General features: G+C 54.0%; 1 protein-coding gene across 1 annotated transcript; it reads right to left on the reverse strand.

Moving 5' to 3' along the window:
* Positions 1–1,039: 1,039 nt before the first annotated feature.
* CLN6 (CLN6 transmembrane ER protein) lies at positions 1,040–19,756 on the reverse strand. Its single transcript, XM_032417909.1, has 7 exons — positions 19,622–19,756; positions 12,946–13,060; positions 8,019–8,117; positions 6,779–6,967; positions 6,373–6,428; positions 4,894–5,016; positions 1,040–3,266 (listed from the first exon to the last, which is right to left on the reverse strand). Exons 1-7 carry the CDS (start codon positions 19,705–19,707, stop codon positions 2,996–2,998), a joined length of 939 nt encoding a protein of 312 aa, XP_032273800.1. The 5' UTR covers positions 19,708–19,756; the 3' UTR covers positions 1,040–2,995.
* Positions 19,757–20,212: the final 456 nt, after the last annotated feature.

The following is a 20,212-nucleotide window of genomic DNA, read 5'->3' on the forward strand; positions in this document are numbered from 1 at the left end:
TTCTGCTAATAGCCTTGTGGGGAGAAGTGAGGCGACGTCATGTGGGGCCTTGGAGGCCGGGGTGGGTGGGGGGGCGCAGAGCTGAGGCTTGTGGGGAGGCCTGCAGGGGCCAGGCCAGAGCACTGGCTCGGGATTGCCCCGTGTTTGGGAAGGGGCTCATGGGGGAGACAAGACATTTTCTTGGGTCTAGGTCAGTCAGTGTGTGATCAAAAAGACCTGCTCGGGGAGGGGTGGCTCCATGAGGGGTTGCTCTGAAAATCCATCAGGCTGTGTACTTCCCTGGGTTGTGTGAATGCTACACTTCAACTCCACATGAAAAACAGAAACCCCCTCCGACACCACCTGGGGGCCGAGACTTTGTTCACCGGAAGGGCCCCCATCACCAGTTTCTGACTCAGCAGTTAGAATGGGGCAAGAATTTGTATTTTCTTCTGCTGTCCTGATGCTGCCAGTCAGGGCCACCCTTTGAGAACCACTGGCCTCCAGTAGAGCCAGATGGAGTGGGAAACCAGGTCACAATTAAGAAGAAATTCTAGGGAAATGTTTCCAGTAAACTGCCCAAAAGACTCTAATAATTTGCTATGAATTCTTTCCATTCTAAATATTCACTTTCATACCTAATTTTTTTTTTTAGATTTTATTTATTTATTTGAGAGAGAATGAGAGCGAGCACATGAGAGGGGGGAGGGTCAGAGGGCGAAGCAGACTCCATGCTGAGCAGGGAGCCTGATGTGGGACTCGATCCTGGGACCCTGGGATCATGACCTGAGCCGAAGGCAGTCGCTTAACCGACTGAGCCACCCAGGCGCCCTTCATACCTAATTAATTTTTAAAGATTTATTTATTTACTTTAGAGAGAGAGAGAGAGAGACAGAGCGTGCATGCACTGGAGCGGGGAGGAGGCGGAGGGAGAGAGAATCTGAAGCAGACTCTCAGCTAAGTGCAGAGCCCAATGCGGGGCTCGATTTCATGACCCTGAGATGGTGCCCTGAGCCAAAATCAAAAGTCACTTAACTGACTGAGCCACCCAGGCGCCCCTCATACCTAATTTTTTATTCACTTTTTTTTCTGTTTTCTTATCAAGGACCCCCCCAAGCTGTTTAAGCTCCAGGCCCCACACGACCTGCTCATGAGACACCCAGCAAGTCTTGCTGTGGAGAAGAGGCCAGAGACAGGAGTCCAGTGAGGTTGCCGGGCAGGTGGGGGCACAGCCTACGACGATGCGACGTCGAGCATCTCCTGTCCAGTGTTGTCTGCTAACAGGAGCCCCAGTAAGTCCTGGGGGCTGTGTGGTAAGTCTGAGACCCCGAGGGAGTAAGCGACTTGCCCAAGGCTCGGTGCCAACCTCCAACAAACCAGCCTCCCCACCTTCCCCCAAAGGGCACCTTCTCTGTTTCAGCCTCTGGAGTGGGCTCGCAGCAGAGCGGGCAGGCTTGAGGGGCCATCTCGGAGAGGCAGGCCTGGAGATGCCCTATCCTGGCTCCCCGCCCCCCATGCCCCCCAGACTCCTCACAAGAGAGCTGGGACTGACTGGGAGGAGGCCCTTCTTGCCCCCCACCCCCAGCACCCCACAGGGTGGCACGCAAGGCCAACGGACAGTAGCAGGGCCCGCTCGCAGCCCCTGACCGGCCTCAGACCAGCCACTGTCTCCCCGGCCCCAGGGATCTCCCTCCTGCCGCCCAAATTCACACCCAGAGCAAGCAGCAGCCACCAGCCAGGCTGGGCTCCACACTGGTCTTTATTCACACCTCTCTCCGCCCATGGAACCCGGGGCTGGGGGCCCTCTAAGGGGGCTGCAGAGGGACCCCAACATGAAAGGAGCATCTGAGGCACGGGGCTCCCTGAAAACACAGGAGAGGAGGCAGGGCCCGGGGAAGGCAGGGCAGGCCCCCTGAGACCCACAAGCTCGCCGAGCCAGTGCTGGCTGGGAAATGAGACTGGTGCCGGCAGCTGGGTGGGCAGACGTGGCCCCAAGGTCTGGGGGAAGGCGGGCCCGGGGTGTCCTATGGGAATGAAGCCTCCCTTTTCTGGGAGCAGGGCCACGAGCAGAAGCCATGAGATTCAGGCTGAGACAAGGCCTACAGGGGAGAGAGCCTCCAGATCCGCACCACTCCCAACGTCCCCCAAATGCTCCTTGGCCCTATAATGGGGCTCAGGGAATACTGCAAGTGTTTGAGAACACAGCCTTCAGCTGCAGCTCAGACATGCTGGTCAGGCTGCCAGGAAGGGGTGCCACAGTTCTGGGGGGGGAGCAGGGAGACAGCTTCTGGCAGAGGGAAATGGTGCTCAGGGGAGTCGGGCGGCACAACACTCCGTGTGACCTGAGTTTGGGTGAGGATCTGCAGCGCGCACACCCTTCCCGGGGTAGCAGAGGGCAGCGACGAGAGAACGATCCGTCCATCCCAGGGCTGCCCCAACAACCAGCCCACGGACACACTTTGGGCCCTGCTCCCAGCTGGTGCAAATGAGGCCCAGAGGAGGGATGTGCTTTGCTCAACAATACCCAGAAAGTTAACTTAACCTTTGTAATCTGGCCTCCAGGGTCAGGGCAGGCCTGAGGGGTGAGCCAGGTGGCGGGTGACATGCCCAGTCCTCTCACCACTGCTGCCCCACCCGCCAGGCCTACCAGAAGCCACCGCAGGAAGAGACCCGCCCTGAGCGGTGAGTGAGAGGGCCCCACTCCAGTCAGGTGCACGGGAAGGCAGGCCCACACCTCGGCCTGGACACACGGCCTCCAACTATATCCCATCCTGGAAAGATCCAAACCGAAGAGAAACTTGGGCCAAACAATCGCGTCTTACGACGACGCTCTCTGCACGCGCGCGCGTGCACACACACCCCGTCCATGTGCACAATGCGCATCCGGCCGGCTGCTGTTAGGATAGCGCACACACGGGTGGATACACGCGTCCGCACGCACGCACGCACATCCCCGCTCAGCCACTCTGCGGCCCGTCTCCCGCCAGGCAGAGCACCGGTGGCTGGTGCCAGGGACTCAGCGTCGGCTGCTGACGTGCAGGGTGTAGAAGGCCCAGGGCTCAGGGACGTAGATGACACCCGGGTACTTCTTCCTGAGTACCGTGTCATTCCACAGCCAGGCGACCCACAGGGCCACAAGCAGGAGGGTGAGGGCGAAGGAGTAGAAGAGGAATAGGCCGTTGCTGTCCAGGAAGAGGCGCTTGCGCTTCTGGTGCAGGACAAGGGCCAGCATGGCAAAGAAGGTGAAGATGAAGAGGATGAAGATCTGGCCCTCGGTGACCAGGTACCTGAAGAGGCCAGTGGGGGAGGTGAGTCAGAGGCTCTATCCTGCCCGGCATCCCTCCCTACACCCCCATACCAGGCTGCCTCCGGGTCAGCCAGAGCAGCTCATCTCATGGAGGAGCAGGGAACCGTCCTACTCTGAGCCACGGCCCACAGGCAGCATATTGATTTGGCTTGTAGAGTTGCTATTTTTTAAAAATGTTGAGTTTGTTACCAACATTTAACTAACAGATTAGCAGAACATGCGGATTTCTGGTTTCTTTGGTCATGTCAGGCCCCTATACCCGCACGAAACTGATTAGAGGAGAAAATGGCTGTCCCTCTAGAAAGAGCATGGTTCTGCTGTTTGCCACAGTCCCCACCGTTCCCTATTGCCTTACTTGAGGCCTACTTGATGCCCTTCTGTTACCAGCTTGGTTCCTATAGGCATTTGAGTTTGGGAATGCAGCTGCAATTCATAGGGTTGTCATTACTGTCTCCTTGAGGGCTGGGACAGGCTCAGATCTCCCAGGGTTCTCTGCAGCTTCTAAGGCAGTACCTAGCACATGGCCAGGAATCGGTAGATTTGTTGGAGGGCTTCTGAGAGGTTGTCTGGTCCACTCCCCTGCCTCTAGAGAGAAACACGATGCTGACCCATTCCACTCAAGGAATGACAGCTCTGCAACTCACAGGCTGTGGGACCTTGACATCCTGGAGCTTCTGTGTTCTTACTTAGAAAGGGGGCATAAGTGGCCCTATCTCTCGAGACGTAAGAGACTGACAAGAGCTGTGTACATCTCTTACTTGGAAACGCATGTTGCTCAACAAAAATGGTTACTGTTCCTACTGTGGCCGTCTCTGCACTGACACGCTGGGCGGGGAGAACCAGGCAAGAAGCCCTCTGCGTGTCGAACCACTTTCCTTCTTGCTGTGGTTGCCACTCATTCTTTTTCACCCTGCCTTCAGGGGGCATACAGATTGGCCCTGGTCGACCCTCTCCACCTGGCCGGGGATGGACCCAGGGGTGGATCCTAGGGACCTGGCCCTAGGAAAGAAGGCCCTTTTCATTCTGAGGCAAGCTTTCCATCAGAGAGGGGTCCAGTCCTTCCTATGACACCCACCAATGCTCAGGGGGAGCCTGTCCCCGGGGCAGAAGTGACAGAACAGAGGTAGGGGCCTGGCTGAGGCCTGAGTCCTCTGAAATGGGAGGAGAGCTCCGGAAGGCACAAAGAAACCAGGCAAGGAACTTCCCCCTTATCTGTCCTTGTCACCTTCATAGTGCTTTATAGTTTATGAAGCCTCTTTGCCTCCTTCTAGATCCTCACTATCTCCTGAGAGGGAGACAAGCAGGGGCTGTCCCAATTTCACAAAGGAGGAAACTGAGGCCCACAGGGCTCTATGGGCTCAATATTACAGGTGGATTCTATGGCACTGGGGTTCCGGGAGGGAGGGCAGAGGAGCATGAGAATGGAGAGGGGCACTCAGGCCTGGCTTCCTGGTAACAGAGACGCTACCACAAAGCACTGTCACCGCCCCCACTAGACAGAGGAGGAAGCAGGAGCCCAGAGGGGGACTGTGGTCCAGAGCACATTTTTACCGCCTGGCTCACTAAATGTCCCCGCCCACCCCTCCCCCAGGTCTGAGGGCACTCACCAATAGTATAGGCCACTGGGCAGCACCAGGACCAGGGCCACCCCTGGTATCGAACTCTCAGCTTTGGTGGGAGTGAAACAACCGCTGAAGTACATGAAGAGGATGAGGAAGAAGGGGACGTACCTGCAACAGGGAGGCCAGGGCCTCAGAGGCCTGCCCAGCCGCCCCATCGCCCCTCCACCCGGCCCTCCCCCTCCTTGGGCTGCTCCCTTGCACCATCCCATGCAGGTCGCTTTATGGTTTACAAAACACCCGGTTTAGGCCAGGGCACTCCTCCCCGCCAGACCTCCCCGTGCTGGGGGTCCAGGGTGGGGCAGGAAGGAAGCAGGAAGAGGAGGCCTGCTCCTGGCACAGGCAAATCAGAGGCCCACAGGCCGCGGTGGGGGGACCCTCCCACCTCACTCCGCGTGGGTGTGTGTAGGGCGAGCCCCTGTCTCACCCTGGCACCCCTCACACCAGCAGTACCCCCCCACCCCCGGAACAGGTGTACCCAGCAGGGCCAAGGGGGGAGAGCCTCCAGGTCCAGGTGAAAAAAAAAAGAGAGAGCGAGAAAGAGGGAACCATACCTGCTGGGGTCCTCCAAGGGGCTTTGTGAAGCCCCCTCCCCCATACCTAACCCACAGCCTCACCCCTTCCCCACGCACAGCATCCCACCCAAAAGTACCAGCCTCTCTCCTCTCCACACAGGCTGCCTCTCCCACAGCCCCTTCTCTCAGCTACCCTGTCTCCCCCTCACGCGGTGCCCCCCCCACCCCACCCCCGCTCCTCCCTTCCCAAACTTCCCGGGGGAAGGTCTCTGGCAAAGGCCTGTCCAGGGCTCCTGGACTCACAGCCAAGAGGACCAACTCTGCCTGTTCTAAATGGATCCTGGAAACACGAGTGTAGGCCCGGTGTGCCAGGAGCCGGCCAGCTCACTCAGGGCTGAGGCCACGGGGTGCAGGGCTTGCTGGCTGCCCCCCCCCCCCCGCAAACCCTCTCACTGGCCCCAGCTCCTCCTGTGAGGTGGGGGGCGGAACAGACAGCTGCCGGCAGCTGGGGCCCCGGCTCTCCCGCGGCTGCGCACAGCTGGGAGGTTTCCGCCGCCTTTGGGGTGAAGGGGGGCCCTCCCCGGAGTTCGAGGAGCGGGACAGACAGCTCCTCCCCCCTCGGGGCCAGCTGGCCCTCCTCGGCTTCGTCCCGACCTCCACTCCCAAAGCCCGCGTCCTGACACGGCGGGGTCCCCGCTCGGCGCCCACGCTCAGCCCACCGCGGCCAGAGGGCGGGCCTTGAGCCCTCCCCCCAGGCTCCGGCAGGGCCGGGGAGGGACAGCCGCTCGCTGCCCTCTAGTGGCCGCCGCGGGCACTGCCGCGCTGAGCCCCGGAGGGCCCCGCGCCCCACACCCAGACGCTCGTCCAGTGTCCGCGAGGCCGGGCCCCGGGTCCCTGGGGAGGCAGCCCGGCTGGCGCTGCCTCCCTGGCTGAGACTGGCCCCCACACTCACCACATGGAGTGGCCCAGGTACTCGTCGTAGTAGTAGAGCAGCTCGAAGGAGTCGATCTGAGGACAGGGGCATGGCAGGGGAGAGCGGCAGGTGCATGGCGGCGGGGGAGGGGGGGCGGGCTGCTGGGGCCCACGCAGCCCACCCTTCCCCAGGCCCGGGTTTCCCCCCAGCAGCCCTCATTCCCCACCCTCGGTCTTGCCCTCTACTGCAGGGGGCCCGGGTGGGAGCACCCAGTCAAAGTGCCACTTCCTAAAGTGTCACCAGCATCCTAGCTCGGCGGGTACAGCGCCCTCACCTAGCGGAATGCCTTTAGCAGGTCAAGCACAGTGACGGGTCGGGGTGATCTCTGGCCTCCAGGACAGACTGTGCCCAAAGGCTTTACATGCAGTGGGGGAGGCGGCCTCACCAGCGTCTCTGGCTGGAGATTCTTGATGATGGGATTCTCCCGGACAGACAGGTGGTGCTGGTAGCCACTGAAGAGCAAGCGGTGGTTCACGGAGTCGCCCACCAGGTGGATGCTGGCGCCCATGACGAAGGTGATGATGCTGATGTAGATCATGGAGCGCGGCAGGGTTCGAGGGGACCGCTCGATGAGCTGGGGTCAGAGGGACGCCGGACGCATGACTCAGCCTCCTCCACAACATGAGACACCCCCTGGTCTCTCCCCTGCTGCCTGGCATCGGACGGATGCTGCTGGCTGAAAAGTCACTCGGAAATTGGGTCCCTTTAGCAGGCTAAGCCAGCCTCTGGAGTCTCATAGGATCCCCGTGAAGCCAGCAGGAGCTGGGAAACAGCACCCCCTTTCCTCAGAGAAGCAGACTCAGAGGGACTAGCTGATTGCCCAAGGTCGCATGCAGGCTCCAGGCCCGGCCCTCTCCCTACCCCCAGCTGTGCCTCTGGGTGGCTGGGCTGGCTCAGCGGAGGTGGGACCCTCTGATTTCTGAGCCACTGGTGCATGGTAATCACGAAGAAAATGTCAGGGAAGTGGGGGGGGGGTGGGGGTGGGGAGGATGCTTTGGAAACCAAACTATTTAACTTAGGACTCCTCTGAATTCTAATTTTATACCCTGCTACTTTTGGTGATTAGAAACATCTTTCTAGAAACAAAATGATGGGGATGGTAGATGGCGATAGTTGTTTTAAGAGCCCTTATTTGGACGTGCAAAGCCGGCAGCCCTGGCTAGCTCTGTGCTCCCAGTGACATCTCCAAATCCCGGAGTCCTGGGCCAGAGTAGAGGTCACCTCTGTTGCTGCCACCTGGACCCTAATTGCCTTCCCAACTGGTCCCTGACTTCTCCGCAGACAACCAACCCACTCACTCCTTATGCCTCAGCCTCCCCAAATGTACTGTAGTTTCACAAGCATGAGCCTGTCTTCAGGTCCTTTTGCTTGACCACCTCTCCCACATCATCCCCTGGCACACGAGGCTGATGCCCAAATCAGACACCCCTCCTTGGGGAGGGCTTCTCCATGCCTCCTGGCCAGGCCTTTGATGTGTCCCTCCATCACAGCCTTCGCCCCCCAGGCTGAGGCAGGGTAGGCCTGCTTCCACCTGCTTCCATGACTCCCAGGGCTCGGCACCAGCTTCTTGCCTGAGGAGGAGGGGATGAGGGTGGGAAGGTAGAGCAGGGAGCCTGGGACTGTACCTTGAGCAGGAGGAAGGGCGTGATGACGTTGTAGGCCATGTGGAAGTAGTCCCCCACGCTGGGCTTGTTGAGTGGAAACCATTCGAGAGGGAACACCAGCTGGGGAGCAAAGGGAGGAACGGTGTTCACGCGGGCAGAGCCCCACAAGGCCCTCGGCGAATCAGCCCCCACCTCCTCCACACACACTTAACTCTTTCTGTGATCTCTGGGGATCCTCTTGGCAGCCCTGGGGTACCCAGCAGAGAAACTGAGTCCCAAAGAAGGTAAATGGACTTGTCCCCAGGCATACTAGTAGATGCAAATCCAGGGCCTGACTCTGTGTCCCGCTCCCAGTGGGTACTAAATAAATGTCCCTGGGTACTGGTCTGGGAGCTGGAGGCTGCTTTGGGACTTCGTGGTGACCCTTGGTTTCCCCCTCTGCAACACAAGAAATGTGACCCAGGTGGTCGACTTGGGCCCTTAGGAGTCTGACGCTTCAGGTCCTATGATGATGGAAAGATCTCCTGACCACTAGGCCCCATGCTCTATGCATGGAACAGATGGACTGCTTCCAAATCAGGTCAAAAGTATACGTTAGGAAACAAAGGAGAAAATAAGTGAGTTCTACAAAGTAGCTTCAGTTCTTTCTTTCTTACCTTCCCTGAGAGAAGAGGCAGGCCAGGGGCAGTTCCTCTGCCTGGAAAGCCCTCTCTTATTGGTCTACCCCAGTGGGTCCTGGCCTTGTCAGGGTCAGTGTGAAAACCCCCATGCAAAGTCAAAACAAGTTATGACCCCCCAAACTGTACTTCCGGGATCTGTTGACTGAGAACACAGGCAATGACCACAAATTTCAACTGAAATTGTAAATGTTTATCTCTTTTAATTCAGAAATGCCACATTGGTTAAAACTAACCCACACATATAAAAACTCCCAGGATATAGAACTCTGTTCCTCTCTTTCTCTCTTACTCGGTGTGTATCTCTGTATCTTCACCTATATCAAGATATATATTTGGATATCTACACCACATGTTCTTTATCCATTCATTTACTGATGGACACTTAGGGTGCTTCCATCATTTGGCTATTGGAAATAATGCCACAATGAACATAGCGGGGCATACATCTTTTCGAATTGGTGTTTTCATTTTCTTTGGGTAAATACCCAGTAGTGGAATTACTGGATTGTACGGTATTTCTGTTTTTAATTTTTTTTTAGGAAACTCCATACTGTTTTCCCCAGTGGCTGCACCAATTTACATTTCTACCAACAGCACATGAGGGTTACCTTTTCACCACATCCTCGCCAACACATTACTCAGCCACAAAAAGAATCTTCCCATTTGCAACAATATGGATGGACCTAGAGGGTATTATGCTAAGTGATGTAAGTCAGAGAAAGATAAATGCCATATGATTTCACTAAACATGGGGAATAAAAAAAAAAAAAAACAATGAACAAACAAACACAGAAGTAGAATCATAAATACAGAGAATTGGTGATTGCCAGATGGGCAAAATAGGTGGAGGGGATTAGGAGGCACAAACTTCCAGTTACCAAATAAGTAAGTCATGGGGCTGAAAAGTATCGCGTAAGGAATACAGTCAGTAATATACTGTAATGATGCCGTATGGTGCCTACGCTTAGTGCGCCGGGCACGGACAACGTAAAACTGTCAAAGCACTATGTTGTACACCCGAAGCTAATAAAACACTGTACGTCAACTATACTTAAATTTCTTTAAAAAAGATACATACAATGGCTGCAATATTCTTTGTGATAGCAAAATACCAGAAACAGGCTGACTCTTCATCTAACCAGACGAGCTGAATACGTTATAGCGCATCTTTACCATAGCAGGTGAAGTAGCCATTATCAGAAATGACCCCTTACGGGTACTGACATGGAAAGACAGCCATCGTATATCCTAAGGTAAAGCAAGCAAGTTGTAGGATAAGGCGTAAAGTAAGATCTCATTTCAGGTGGAAAAGGAAAGAGAATATAGAATATGTTTGCAGGAGCAGAGAAAGGAGTGGGTGGCTGTGCCCCAGACCGTCAGGGGTGGGACTGGAAAGGGAGAATCGAACACTTCTGCATAGACCTAGGCATTAGTTGACTTGTTACAACTACTACATACTACTTTTATAACTTGTACGAGTTTGGTTTTCGTTATTACAGATTCGGGAATGTCATGCCTACATTTCAAAAGCTCCACTGTATACAGGAGCTTTTCAAATGTATACTCTCCTAACAAGCCCACCTAGGTTGCTGGGCAGGCTGGGGAAGTGATTTGCCCTGCGGGACACCGCCCTGGCCAGCTGTGGCTGAGTCCCAAGGAGTGAGGGCAGAGGACAGCCATGAGCCTGCTCCCCCTCTCCATAGCATCAGTGTGATGGGCAGCTCCTTTGGCCCCCAATCTGTGCGACCTTCATGCGGGAAGGGGGCTTGGAGCAGCCAGGCCAACCAGCCTTCTTACGGATGAGAGAACCAGAGCCCAGCAGACAGTGACTTGCCTAAAGCCACCCACAAAGCTGACCAGGTGCCCTGACTCCTGGCTCAGTCTCTTTTCTTTCTCCTACACTTAAACAACATGTAAGCCTTACAGAGAGTCTGCAGAAAGGAGAAACAGCATCCACCCCAAATCTGCCCCCAACAGTGCCACCAGAATAGCTTTTTTTTGCTAAAGATGTATTTATTGGGGCGCCTGGGTGGCTCAGTCGTTAAGCGTCAGCCTTCGGCTCAGGTCATGATCCCGGAGTCCTGGGATCGAGCCCCGGATCGGGCTCCCTGCTCGGCGGGAAGCCTGCTTCTCCCTCTCCACTCCCCCTGCTTGTGTTCCCTCTCTCGCTGTGTCTCTGTCAAATAAATAAATAAAATCTTAAAAAAATAATAAAGATGTATTTATTTGAGAGAGAGAGAGAGCGTGCACGCAAGAATGAGTGGGGGGAGGGACAGAATTCCAAGCAGACTCTGCGCTGAGTGCAGAGCCTGATGCGGAGCTCGATCCTAGGACCCTGAGATCTTGTCCTGAGCCGAAATCAAAAGTCAGCTGCCTAACCGACTGAGCCACCCAGGCGCCCCAGATTAGCTTTTCATATCCCCTTCGAGTCTCTGACCCATGTGTACAAGATGCTGAGATCGTCACTGACTTGCCATCAGGCAGTATGTACACCGCCACCACCCCTTTTCTCCCCTCGAACGACCCCCGCTGCTCTAGAGTACCCAGGATTCCTGTTTCATGGCCAGACGACATTTTCTGTACCGGATACAGAAAGCTGATGCACCCAGTCCCTACTGCTGGACACTGAAATCACGTCCAAGGTAAGCAACACTGCAAGGAACAGCTTTGCGTACAGAGGCTGTTGTCCTCTTGCTGATTACAGCTTCAGGGCAGATTCTCGAAGGGGTCTTACTGGGTCAGGAGGGACGAACATATCAGGGTTCTGCAGATAAACATGACAGCAAGGGGGTAGGCTCTGGGGCCAGATGCTTGCGTGAGGAAGCTGGCTCTTCCACTTGCTACTCGGGTGACCCTGAGCCAGGGCCTTGCCCTCTCTATCCATGAGTCTTCCCATCTATAAAATCGAGACTAGCAAGGGTGTTGAGGCAAGGATTCAATAAGTTTAAACACATAAAGGGTTTAGAACAGAGTGAGCACTCAATGTACGTTAACCACTATTTCTACTTCCCCATTATTATGATTATTATTGTTGTTCCTTCAATAAAAGTGCTTTGAGGGGCGCCTGGGTGGCTCAGTCAGTTGAGTGTCTGACTCTTGATTTCAGGTCATGATCTCAGGGTCCTTAGATCCGCCCCGAGTCAGGCTCCGCACTCAGCGTGGAGTCTACTTAAGATTCTCTCTCTCCCTCTCCCTCTGCCCCTCCCCCGCTCACGTGTGCGCATGCTCTCTCTCTCTAAAATAAATAAATCTTGGGGCGCCTGGGTGGCTCAGTTGTTAAGTGTCTGCCTTCAGCTCAGGTCATGATCCCAGGGTCCTGGGATCGAGCCCCACGTCGGGCTCCCTGCTCGGCGGGAAGCCTGCTTCTCCCTCTCCCACTCCCCCTGCTTGTGTTCCTGCTCTCGCTATCTCTCTCTCTGTCAAATAAATAAATAAAATCTTTAAGAAAAATAAAAAAATAAAATAAATAAATCTTAAAAAAATAAAAAAATAAAAATGCAACGAGCGCTTAGGCCAGGAACTGTTCTAGGTGCCTAGTTGTCACCTTGACAAACTGCTTTCCCAAAGGGCTTTGCTAATTTGCATTATCACTAGCATGTGCAAGGTGTCCGTTCCAGTATTGGATGTAGTTATCGTTACCATACGCACACACGAATTAACAACTTGGTACATGGTGGTACCTCACTCAATTTGTTCACATTCTGTTACCTATTTATCTATCTACGTATGTCCTTATTACAAGCCAGGGGCTTGGGCCCTCTTCCGGAATTAATCTCGGTGGAGGCCACCACTATCCACCGATGCATGGAGTACCCTGGAGGGAAGGGGATGGTTTCACAAGCTAGCACGAACACTTCCCTGAGGCTCAGAGTCATAGATAATATGCAAAATCAGCCTATACTCTTTACCTCCGAAAAATAATATTATACCAAGGCCGTGGGGAATGCTCTGCTTTCTTTCCCACACCCTGTTGTATGGCTTGGTGATTTGGTTAAAGCCGGGTGTGGGACGGTGGGGTGGGGGAGGGGCACAGTATCCCTGTTTAGGGCCACCGGTTCCCCTGTGAGAGTCAGGGCACAGTATGACTATGCAGGCCCCCAGGACCCCCGCTTGCTGGCACAGACACAGAGCTAAAGGACATGTAAGCATCCAGGCCTATTCTCGCAGTTTACTGTAGGGAAAGTGACTTGTCTAAGGTCACTCGGCTAATTCAAGTCACACTGTGTCCTCACTGCTGGTAGGGGCTCTGTCCACGGCTTCACACTCACCATGGCAATGGGGCGGCCAAAGTCCAGAACCCAGTTCTGCAGGGTGAAGTAGAACCAGAGGTCAAGGTGGAAGGGAGCTGTGCCTGCAGCTTCATCAGCCTTGGTGGCGCTGTGCCTGGGAAGGAACCGGACAACAGGGGTCAGCTCTTCTCTCCGCCCAGGAGAGTCTTCCCCGAGATGAGCCACAGAGACATATGGGGATTTGAGGGCAGGAGGATTAATTTCTAGGACTTTTGCTGGAAATACTGGCTCTGAGGCCAAGGGGAACGTGTCCTGGGAATGGATTCCGGCTGCCCTATTGTTAGCTTAGCTTCTCTGTGGTTCAGGAAGGAAACTGCCAAACTGGTATTGGGCATTCTCACCTATAGAATGACGGGGAGACGAAATGGGGCAGAGGATACAATGTGGCTAGAAAATGTGAATCATGATGACAGATGACAGCAGTGAGCCTTTATTGAACACTTACTATAGTCCGGGCCCATTATAGCTGCTTGCATGCATTATCTCATTTAATCCGCACAGAAATCCTTTGAGGTTGGAATATCATCCCCATTTTACACAGCCAAATATGTGCGCCTAAATGATGAGACTCCATAGCTTATATTTTTAACCTCTCTGCCATCATCACATCCACAGTGATTGGGCCACCAGATGGGCATGTGACCTCAGCTGGACCCATCAGAGGCTTCTAGTGAGATTTGCCTTATAGACTGCAGACTGGGATCAACAGGCCCTTTCCCTCAGTTCCTGAACTAGGAGGAAGTAAGAATGGCGCTGCTGGGGTCACTCTTCTCACTAACCCACAGTGCAACGAGCCAGCAGGGGACAAGCTGATCCAAGAGACACGGCAAGAAGTGGAACGCCATCTGACAACACATCTTTGGATGCCTGTCCCTCCTGCAAAGCAGTTGGCCATCTGCTTTTCACAGATGAGCTGAAGTTCAAGGGCCAGTGCATATGCCACTTCCTCCAGGAAGGCTTCCCCGATGAAGCTTTTCCCAAAACCCTACCAGCCCCACTACAGGGGTGCTTCATCTCTAACTCCCAGTCTAGCCATGACATCATGGGCCTGGAGTTTTGCTTGTATCTAGCCTCTCCAGAAGATGAGTGACTTTTAAGGTTCTCTCAACTCACCCACCGCGTCAGAGTCCAAATCCTCTTTACGATGTCCCTGACACTACTTGCATGCCTCCAGTGACAAGCAGCCTGCTACTTCCTAAGATGACTGAGGTGTGAGTTTTATTGCTCTATTTGTGCCAAGAGCAGAGCTGTGTGAATGGCCCATATTACCCAGAGTTCTCAGCTCAGTTCCTGGTTTACACTTCGCGATTGCTGGCTGATTTAAAACCACCTCAATCTCTAGTTACTCATTCGTTTTACTGGCAAATATTAGAGGCGACATGAAGGTCCTCTCAGTGCTACTATTGCTTCTGTAACTTTTGGGGATCCCTTTCAGCCAATCGAAGAACGGCCCACAGTGGGCTTGTAAAGCAGCCCAGAGGCAGAGGGGCAAGCTCCTGGGGTGGGGGACAGGGGGTCTCACCATCCTCTGATGGCTGGCAAGACAGGTGGGGTGGGCCTTTCTTGGGTCAACTAAGTCTTCTTGTCCCTTTACTCAGTGCCCACCCCCCAACTTACTGAGTGCTGAGTGTGCACTGTGCTCGGAGCTTCACCTGCACCATCTCACTGAATGAGCAATACCAGGAGGTCGTTCCCCTCTTGTGTGACAGATGAGGATGCTGAGGCTTACAGGGGTTGAGTGCTTAGCCAAGACCACCCCCGTAGTAAGGGGCTACAGCAACTACTCTTTTTGTCAGCCTATTCCCCACTCCATGCCTCTTCTAGTAAGAGATGATGTTCCCTTGGCCACAGGGAGGGCCTGTAACCTAAGCCAGCCCGGTGGGACTTTTCCAATCAGAGTTGGTGGAAAGAGTGCCTTCCCTTCTGGCACTGGGGTGCTAAGGATGCCAGTCCCGGGCTGCCTGTGGCCAAGGAGCCAGCCTCAAAGGACAGCCAGGCGAGAATGAAGCAACCCTGCAGAGAAGACCAGGAAAAAGGAAGAGGCAAAGCCCTGAGAGTTCTAGGCAGCCCCCAGGTAACGGTTTGGCCACATGAGCCAATATATTCCTTTTTGCTAAGGGCACTATAGTTCACACTGGCTTTATGTCACTTGCAACCCAGGAGTCCTGAACAGCATAAATGCAAACCTGTGTCTATATGAACTCAAGAACTGTGCTCTAAATAGTTTCCTCTTCTGTTTCTGTTATAATAAACTATGTGTCATATGAAGAGATCAAGACAGAGAAGGCTCAGTAAGGCCTGGGGCAGTATGCAAAGCCTGCATGAAGGAAGAGAGCCTGAAAGCATGGATGGGTGGATTTAAGTAGGCAGAAAAGCAGGAGAGTTGGATGGAAGGCCTGGAGTGGAAGGAAGGAAGGCGCTGCATGGAGTTGAATGCCCCGGCTTATCAGTAGAGAGGAAGAGAAGTGAGAGAATGGCTGGGCTTCAGACTGGGCAGATAGTCAGAAACTCGCTGTGAGGACTGCTCTGACATGGGTCTGAGATGAGGGACTGGCTTAGAGGGCCCACCTGCCCTTCCCCTTAGTGACTATCAGTCAAGGCCTCAAAAAGCAGGTGGTGAGAACCTCCAGGCCTGAAGAACTTGGTGGGAGAAAGAGGATAACAACCCTCAGTGTTTTATTCTGGAAACCTCCAAACTGGGCAAGGAGTAGGATGTTTGCTACAGAAGAGAAACGTATTTTGAAAGCCTGGGGAAGTACTCAGGTATGGGTCTCTGGAAGCTGTGGATACCTAGCATATACTAGGGGCTCAGTAATTATTTCCTCCTCTACCCAAGAGGGCATCTCAGTTAGTGGAGATCCCCGTCAGTAGTCCAGCCTGGCTTAGCAGGCAGGAAAAAAAAGGGCAGATACAGGGCACTCAACTTGGAAATCAAGATTGGTTAGCATCTGACTGGTTTTCTTCTGTTGGGACTATGACCACAGGAGGCAGATTATGGAGGGTGAAGGCATCCTCTCCCCTAGTCCTTGTCCTGAGGATGAGCAACCTCAAGCCCGTCCCAAGTTCCTGACTCCACAGACTTCACACACTGAGCCCCCAGCCTGTGCCAGCTCTAGATCTCAGTCATCGGAAACTGCAGCCGAGAACACCAGTCCATGGCAGGTAACCCAAGACAAGGATGGCCTTTTCTCTCTTCCACAGCTTTCCAAGTCTACCATATGGGGGAACTGATACCATGACAGGTGGGGAACACATAACATACAGCTGAAATATTCAAAGCAGTCAGCATCTGCAGGATTGCCTGGGAGAAAAGGAAGGACTCAGCCATGGTGGAGTCAAGCAGGGACCCATAAATGGGAACGATAGCGGGATTAATTTTGGTTCTATATAAAGAATGGTAAAATACGTGACATGATGGAAAGCTTGAACAAAAAATGAGAAAATGAAGGCAAATAAGAGGGAAAAAGAAAGGCAATTAGAAACCCCAGGAAAAACAAAAACAATATAAGAGAACATATGGTACTGTTAAACATTCCTTGGCTCTGTAGGGAATGTTTACATGGCTTAACTAATAAAAACATTGCATACTGATTTTCAAAGTTTAGAATCCATGCACACACAAAACATGGAAGACAACTATGCCTAAAAACAGCAGGTAAATACCATTAAACTTGAGAACATGAAAGTAAAACTATAGAGGATAGGAGTTAGGGGAAAGGGTAGGGAAAGCCAAACGTTAGGGTAGGGGACTATTATTCTTCTTTGAAAAAGGAATCAAGAGATACTGCCTATAGTTCCCCAAAAAGGAAATAATGGTGTATGGATGTTCCCTAAGGCTACAAAGTTAACAAAGAGAAAAACTAAGAATAGTTTAAAAACTGAGAATAGATGAACCATCTTGTGAAGATGAGGGAGGTATAAGCGAGCCAAATCATAACAGGAAATCAGTAAATATTATCTTAGAAGGTACAAATGATAAATCAAGGGGTGCCTGGGTGGTTCAGTCGGTTAAGTGTCTGCCTTCAGCTCAGGTCATGATCCCAGGGTCCTGGGATCAAGCCCCGCATCCGGCTCCCTGCTCACCGGGGAGCCTGCTTCTCCCTCTCCCACTGCTGCTCCCTCTGCTTGTGCTCTGTCAAATAAATAAATAAATAAAATCTTTTTAAAAAATGATAAATCAGGAAATAGCAGTTGAGCATAGCTTTTAAGAATATGGACTTTGGAGACCACCTGGGTTCATATCCTAGCTTTGCCACCAACCAGATCTTGAGCAAGTTACTTAACCTCTCTTGGGCCTCAATGTTCCCATCTATAAAATGAGTGATAACAGTAGATCCTATCTCAAGAGTTGTGGTTGAATTATTACGTGCAAAACTTTACAGTGGGCTCTAGTCCATGGAAAGTGTTACATGGTATTTGTTAATACTATTTTAAAATACGAATTTAATTCCAGGGCGCCTGGGTGGCTCAGTTGGTTAAGCGACTGCCTTCGGCTCAGGTCATGATCCCGGAGTCCTGGGATCGAGTCCCACATCGGGCTCCCGGCTCGGCGGGGAGCCTGCTTCTCCCTCTGACCCTATCCCCTCTCATGCTGTTTCTCTCTCTCTGTCAAATAAATAAATAAACAAACAAAATCTTTAAAAAGATAAAAAAATAATAAAAAAAATAAAATATGAATTTAATTCTAGTAGAAACAGCTAAAAGAAGCTACTGTGGTTGTCTCTGGTGCCAGGGAAAGGTGGAACAGAGAACCACTGCTTTTTACTCTAAGCCCTTCTGTGCTACTTAACGATAGGCATGTATTACTTTGATAGCAATACAAAAACTATCAACAGAGCAGGCAGAAGCTGGAATGGGCTACCTCGAAAGATAGTGAACACTGTGTCATCAGAGGTGTGTAAGCTAAGCGTGGATGCAGGAGAGGAAATCCAAGCATCTTAGGAACTGGACAGGTTGATTCTGCCTACTGTCTTAAGCTACAATGATACTGAAAATGGTCCTAGAGGTACCCTACAAGGGTAGCAGGGATACCCTGGAAGTGAGTCAGCCCTTGTGCCATCCCCAGGGAGCACCGTGGCTGGCAGCAGCCCAAGTGGAATAGTACAGAAGCCCTGGGTTTAGACCCTGGTTCTTGCCAGCAAATGATATTATCTCTCTGGGCCTCATACACGAAATATGTTTTTGTACATATACAAAATATGTATGTATATGTTTCCATATATACAAAATAGAACCAGACTAAGATACTGCTTATGGAAGCCCCACACATGAGATAAAGTGGGATCATATCTGATACCCACAGATTGTTCTAATTGGGCTGCTACAGTTCAGGGCAGTCAAAGACCCCCAACTTGAAGGGGATCCAGAACAGAAACGACCCTCAGTAGCAGGAGAAAGAGCTACCCTCAGCCAAGTCTCTCAGACTTCTCCACTCATCTCAAATCATACCACAGACTTCCTAAAATTGACTCTGAGCACACCAGTGCTCAAAAACCTTCCAAGGCTCCCGTGTGCTTACCAGAAAAAGGCTACATTTTTAACCTGCCATTTAGGGCAGGAACTAGGGTGAGGCAAGTGAGGCACACAGGGCCCAACACAGGGGTGCCCGAGAGTGAGCGTCTCCTTAAATTTCCTTAAAATTTGCAGTCTAGGCTTTCATTCTAGTCCCAGCCCTGCTGCCAGGAAAGGCCCTTCCCAGTCAGTCCACATCCTCTTGCAGCTGTGCACCAGAAAGCTCCAGCACCACTGACCCCTTGACTCTCCCCAAACTTTCCACCACCTCCTCCCCCGACTGGAACAGCCTTTCCTCCCTGAGTCACCTACTGAATACTCTGGACTCAGCTCAAGTGCCACTTCCTCCACGAAGCTCTCCAAGATGACCTCTTAGCCCCTTCTGGCTTCACCTCACCCACCCCTTCAGTGCCCACCACAGCACTGGGCACACCAACGATACTTAATGAATGCCTGCTCAACGCAAGGAGTGTTTCTGGCCTGCACAACAGGATGAAGGCAGAATGGAGGGAAAGACTAAAACGTGGTTTCCGTGTTTCTTCTTCTGCCCCTCCTGGTCTCAACTATATAAACCAATAACTTCTTCCCCTTAGTGAGAGAAGGGAACGGCCAAACGAAAAAAGCCCTTCCTCGTTCTTTCTCGGGAGGGGAACTTCCACACACTTCGCTGTCTCTTGAATTTCCATTCTCACATTCTTGGGATAAGGAGTGAGCCTCCCGATTGACACCAGAATCCAAGTCCTATTCCGCTCGGAGGGACCCCGAGAACTTGGAGGTGGCGCCCCGGGCGTGCAGGTGCGTTGGGGGCGGAGTGTGCGCCGGGGTCCTGGGGCCCGCCGCCCCCACCCCGAGTTTCTTGGACCCCTAGACTGGTCTCCCCAGAGGCGCGACTGTCCTCGAGCCGGCCCGGGGGAAAGGGGGGCGCCGGGGGCTGCTGAGCCTGCCTGGGCCCGGGGCGTCTCCAGGAAGAGAAAGGGCGGTGGAAACGGGGCCCAGGCGCCAGGGCGCAGCGAGGGCAGCGCAAGGCAGACTGACTCCGGCGGCAGCCCCCGGCCCACCCCGGGCTCCTCCAGCCGGGCCCCCGCCGCCCGCCCCGCATCACGTGGGGGCCGCGGCCTCGCTCCCCGCGCCGGCGCGCGCCCACCTGGCCTGCAGGAAGGAGGCGCCCGGCTGCGCGCTCGCGCCGCCCGCCGCTCCCGGATGCTGCCGCCTCCGCGCCGCTGCCTCCATGGCTGCCCTGCCGGCGGCCGGCGCCTCGGCCCCGCTTTCCAAGCTGGGAAGCACTCTGCTGGCCCGGCGGCGGCGGCGGGGGCGGCGGCAAGAGCGGCCACCGAGCACGGGGCGGGCCGGGGCGTGAGAGCTCTCAGCCCGGGGGGCGGGGCCGGGGGCGGGGCCGGCGCGGGCGGGGAGGAAGGGGAGGGACGCGGGGAGGGACGGACGGAGCGGGGGAGGCGGGGCGCGCCGGGCCCGGGGACGGAGGGACGCGACGGTGGTGGCGTCCGCGGCGTGGAGCGGGGCACGGGCCTGCGCACGCAACGCGTGTGGCCCGGTGGGGGCTGGACGTTGCTGGGGTCGCCGGCGACGTCCGGGCGGGAAGCTTGGCCTAGGCAACACCGGATACGGGTGTTGGGGGGGTAGGGACCTGGGGTAAGACTCACCTGCTCCAGATGCTCCCCTGGGGAGGAGGCGAGGCTGGATTTCCCTTGTCCTTGGGGACAGGGACGGGGGTGGGGGG

The sequence above is a fragment of the Phoca vitulina genome, unplaced genomic scaffold (assembly GCF_004348235.1).
Source record: "Phoca vitulina isolate PV1807 unplaced genomic scaffold, GSC_HSeal_1.0 scaffold20, whole genome shotgun sequence".
NCBI lineage: Eukaryota > Metazoa > Chordata > Mammalia > Carnivora > Phocidae > Phoca > Phoca vitulina.

Coding starts and splice junctions, on each gene's coding strand:
- CLN6 (XM_032417909.1), bottom strand. CDS start 19,707: ATGGAGGCAGCGGCGCGGAGGCGGCAGCATCCGGGAGCGGCGGGCGGC. Junction 8,118..12,945: donor TTGGCCGCCCCATTGCCATG/GTGAGTGTGAAG, acceptor TTTGCTCCCCAG/CTGGTGTTCCCTCTCGAATG. Junction 3,267..4,893: donor CCCAGTGGCCTATACTATTG/GTGAGTGCCCTC, acceptor TGGCCTCTTCAG/GTACCTGGTCACCGAGGGCC.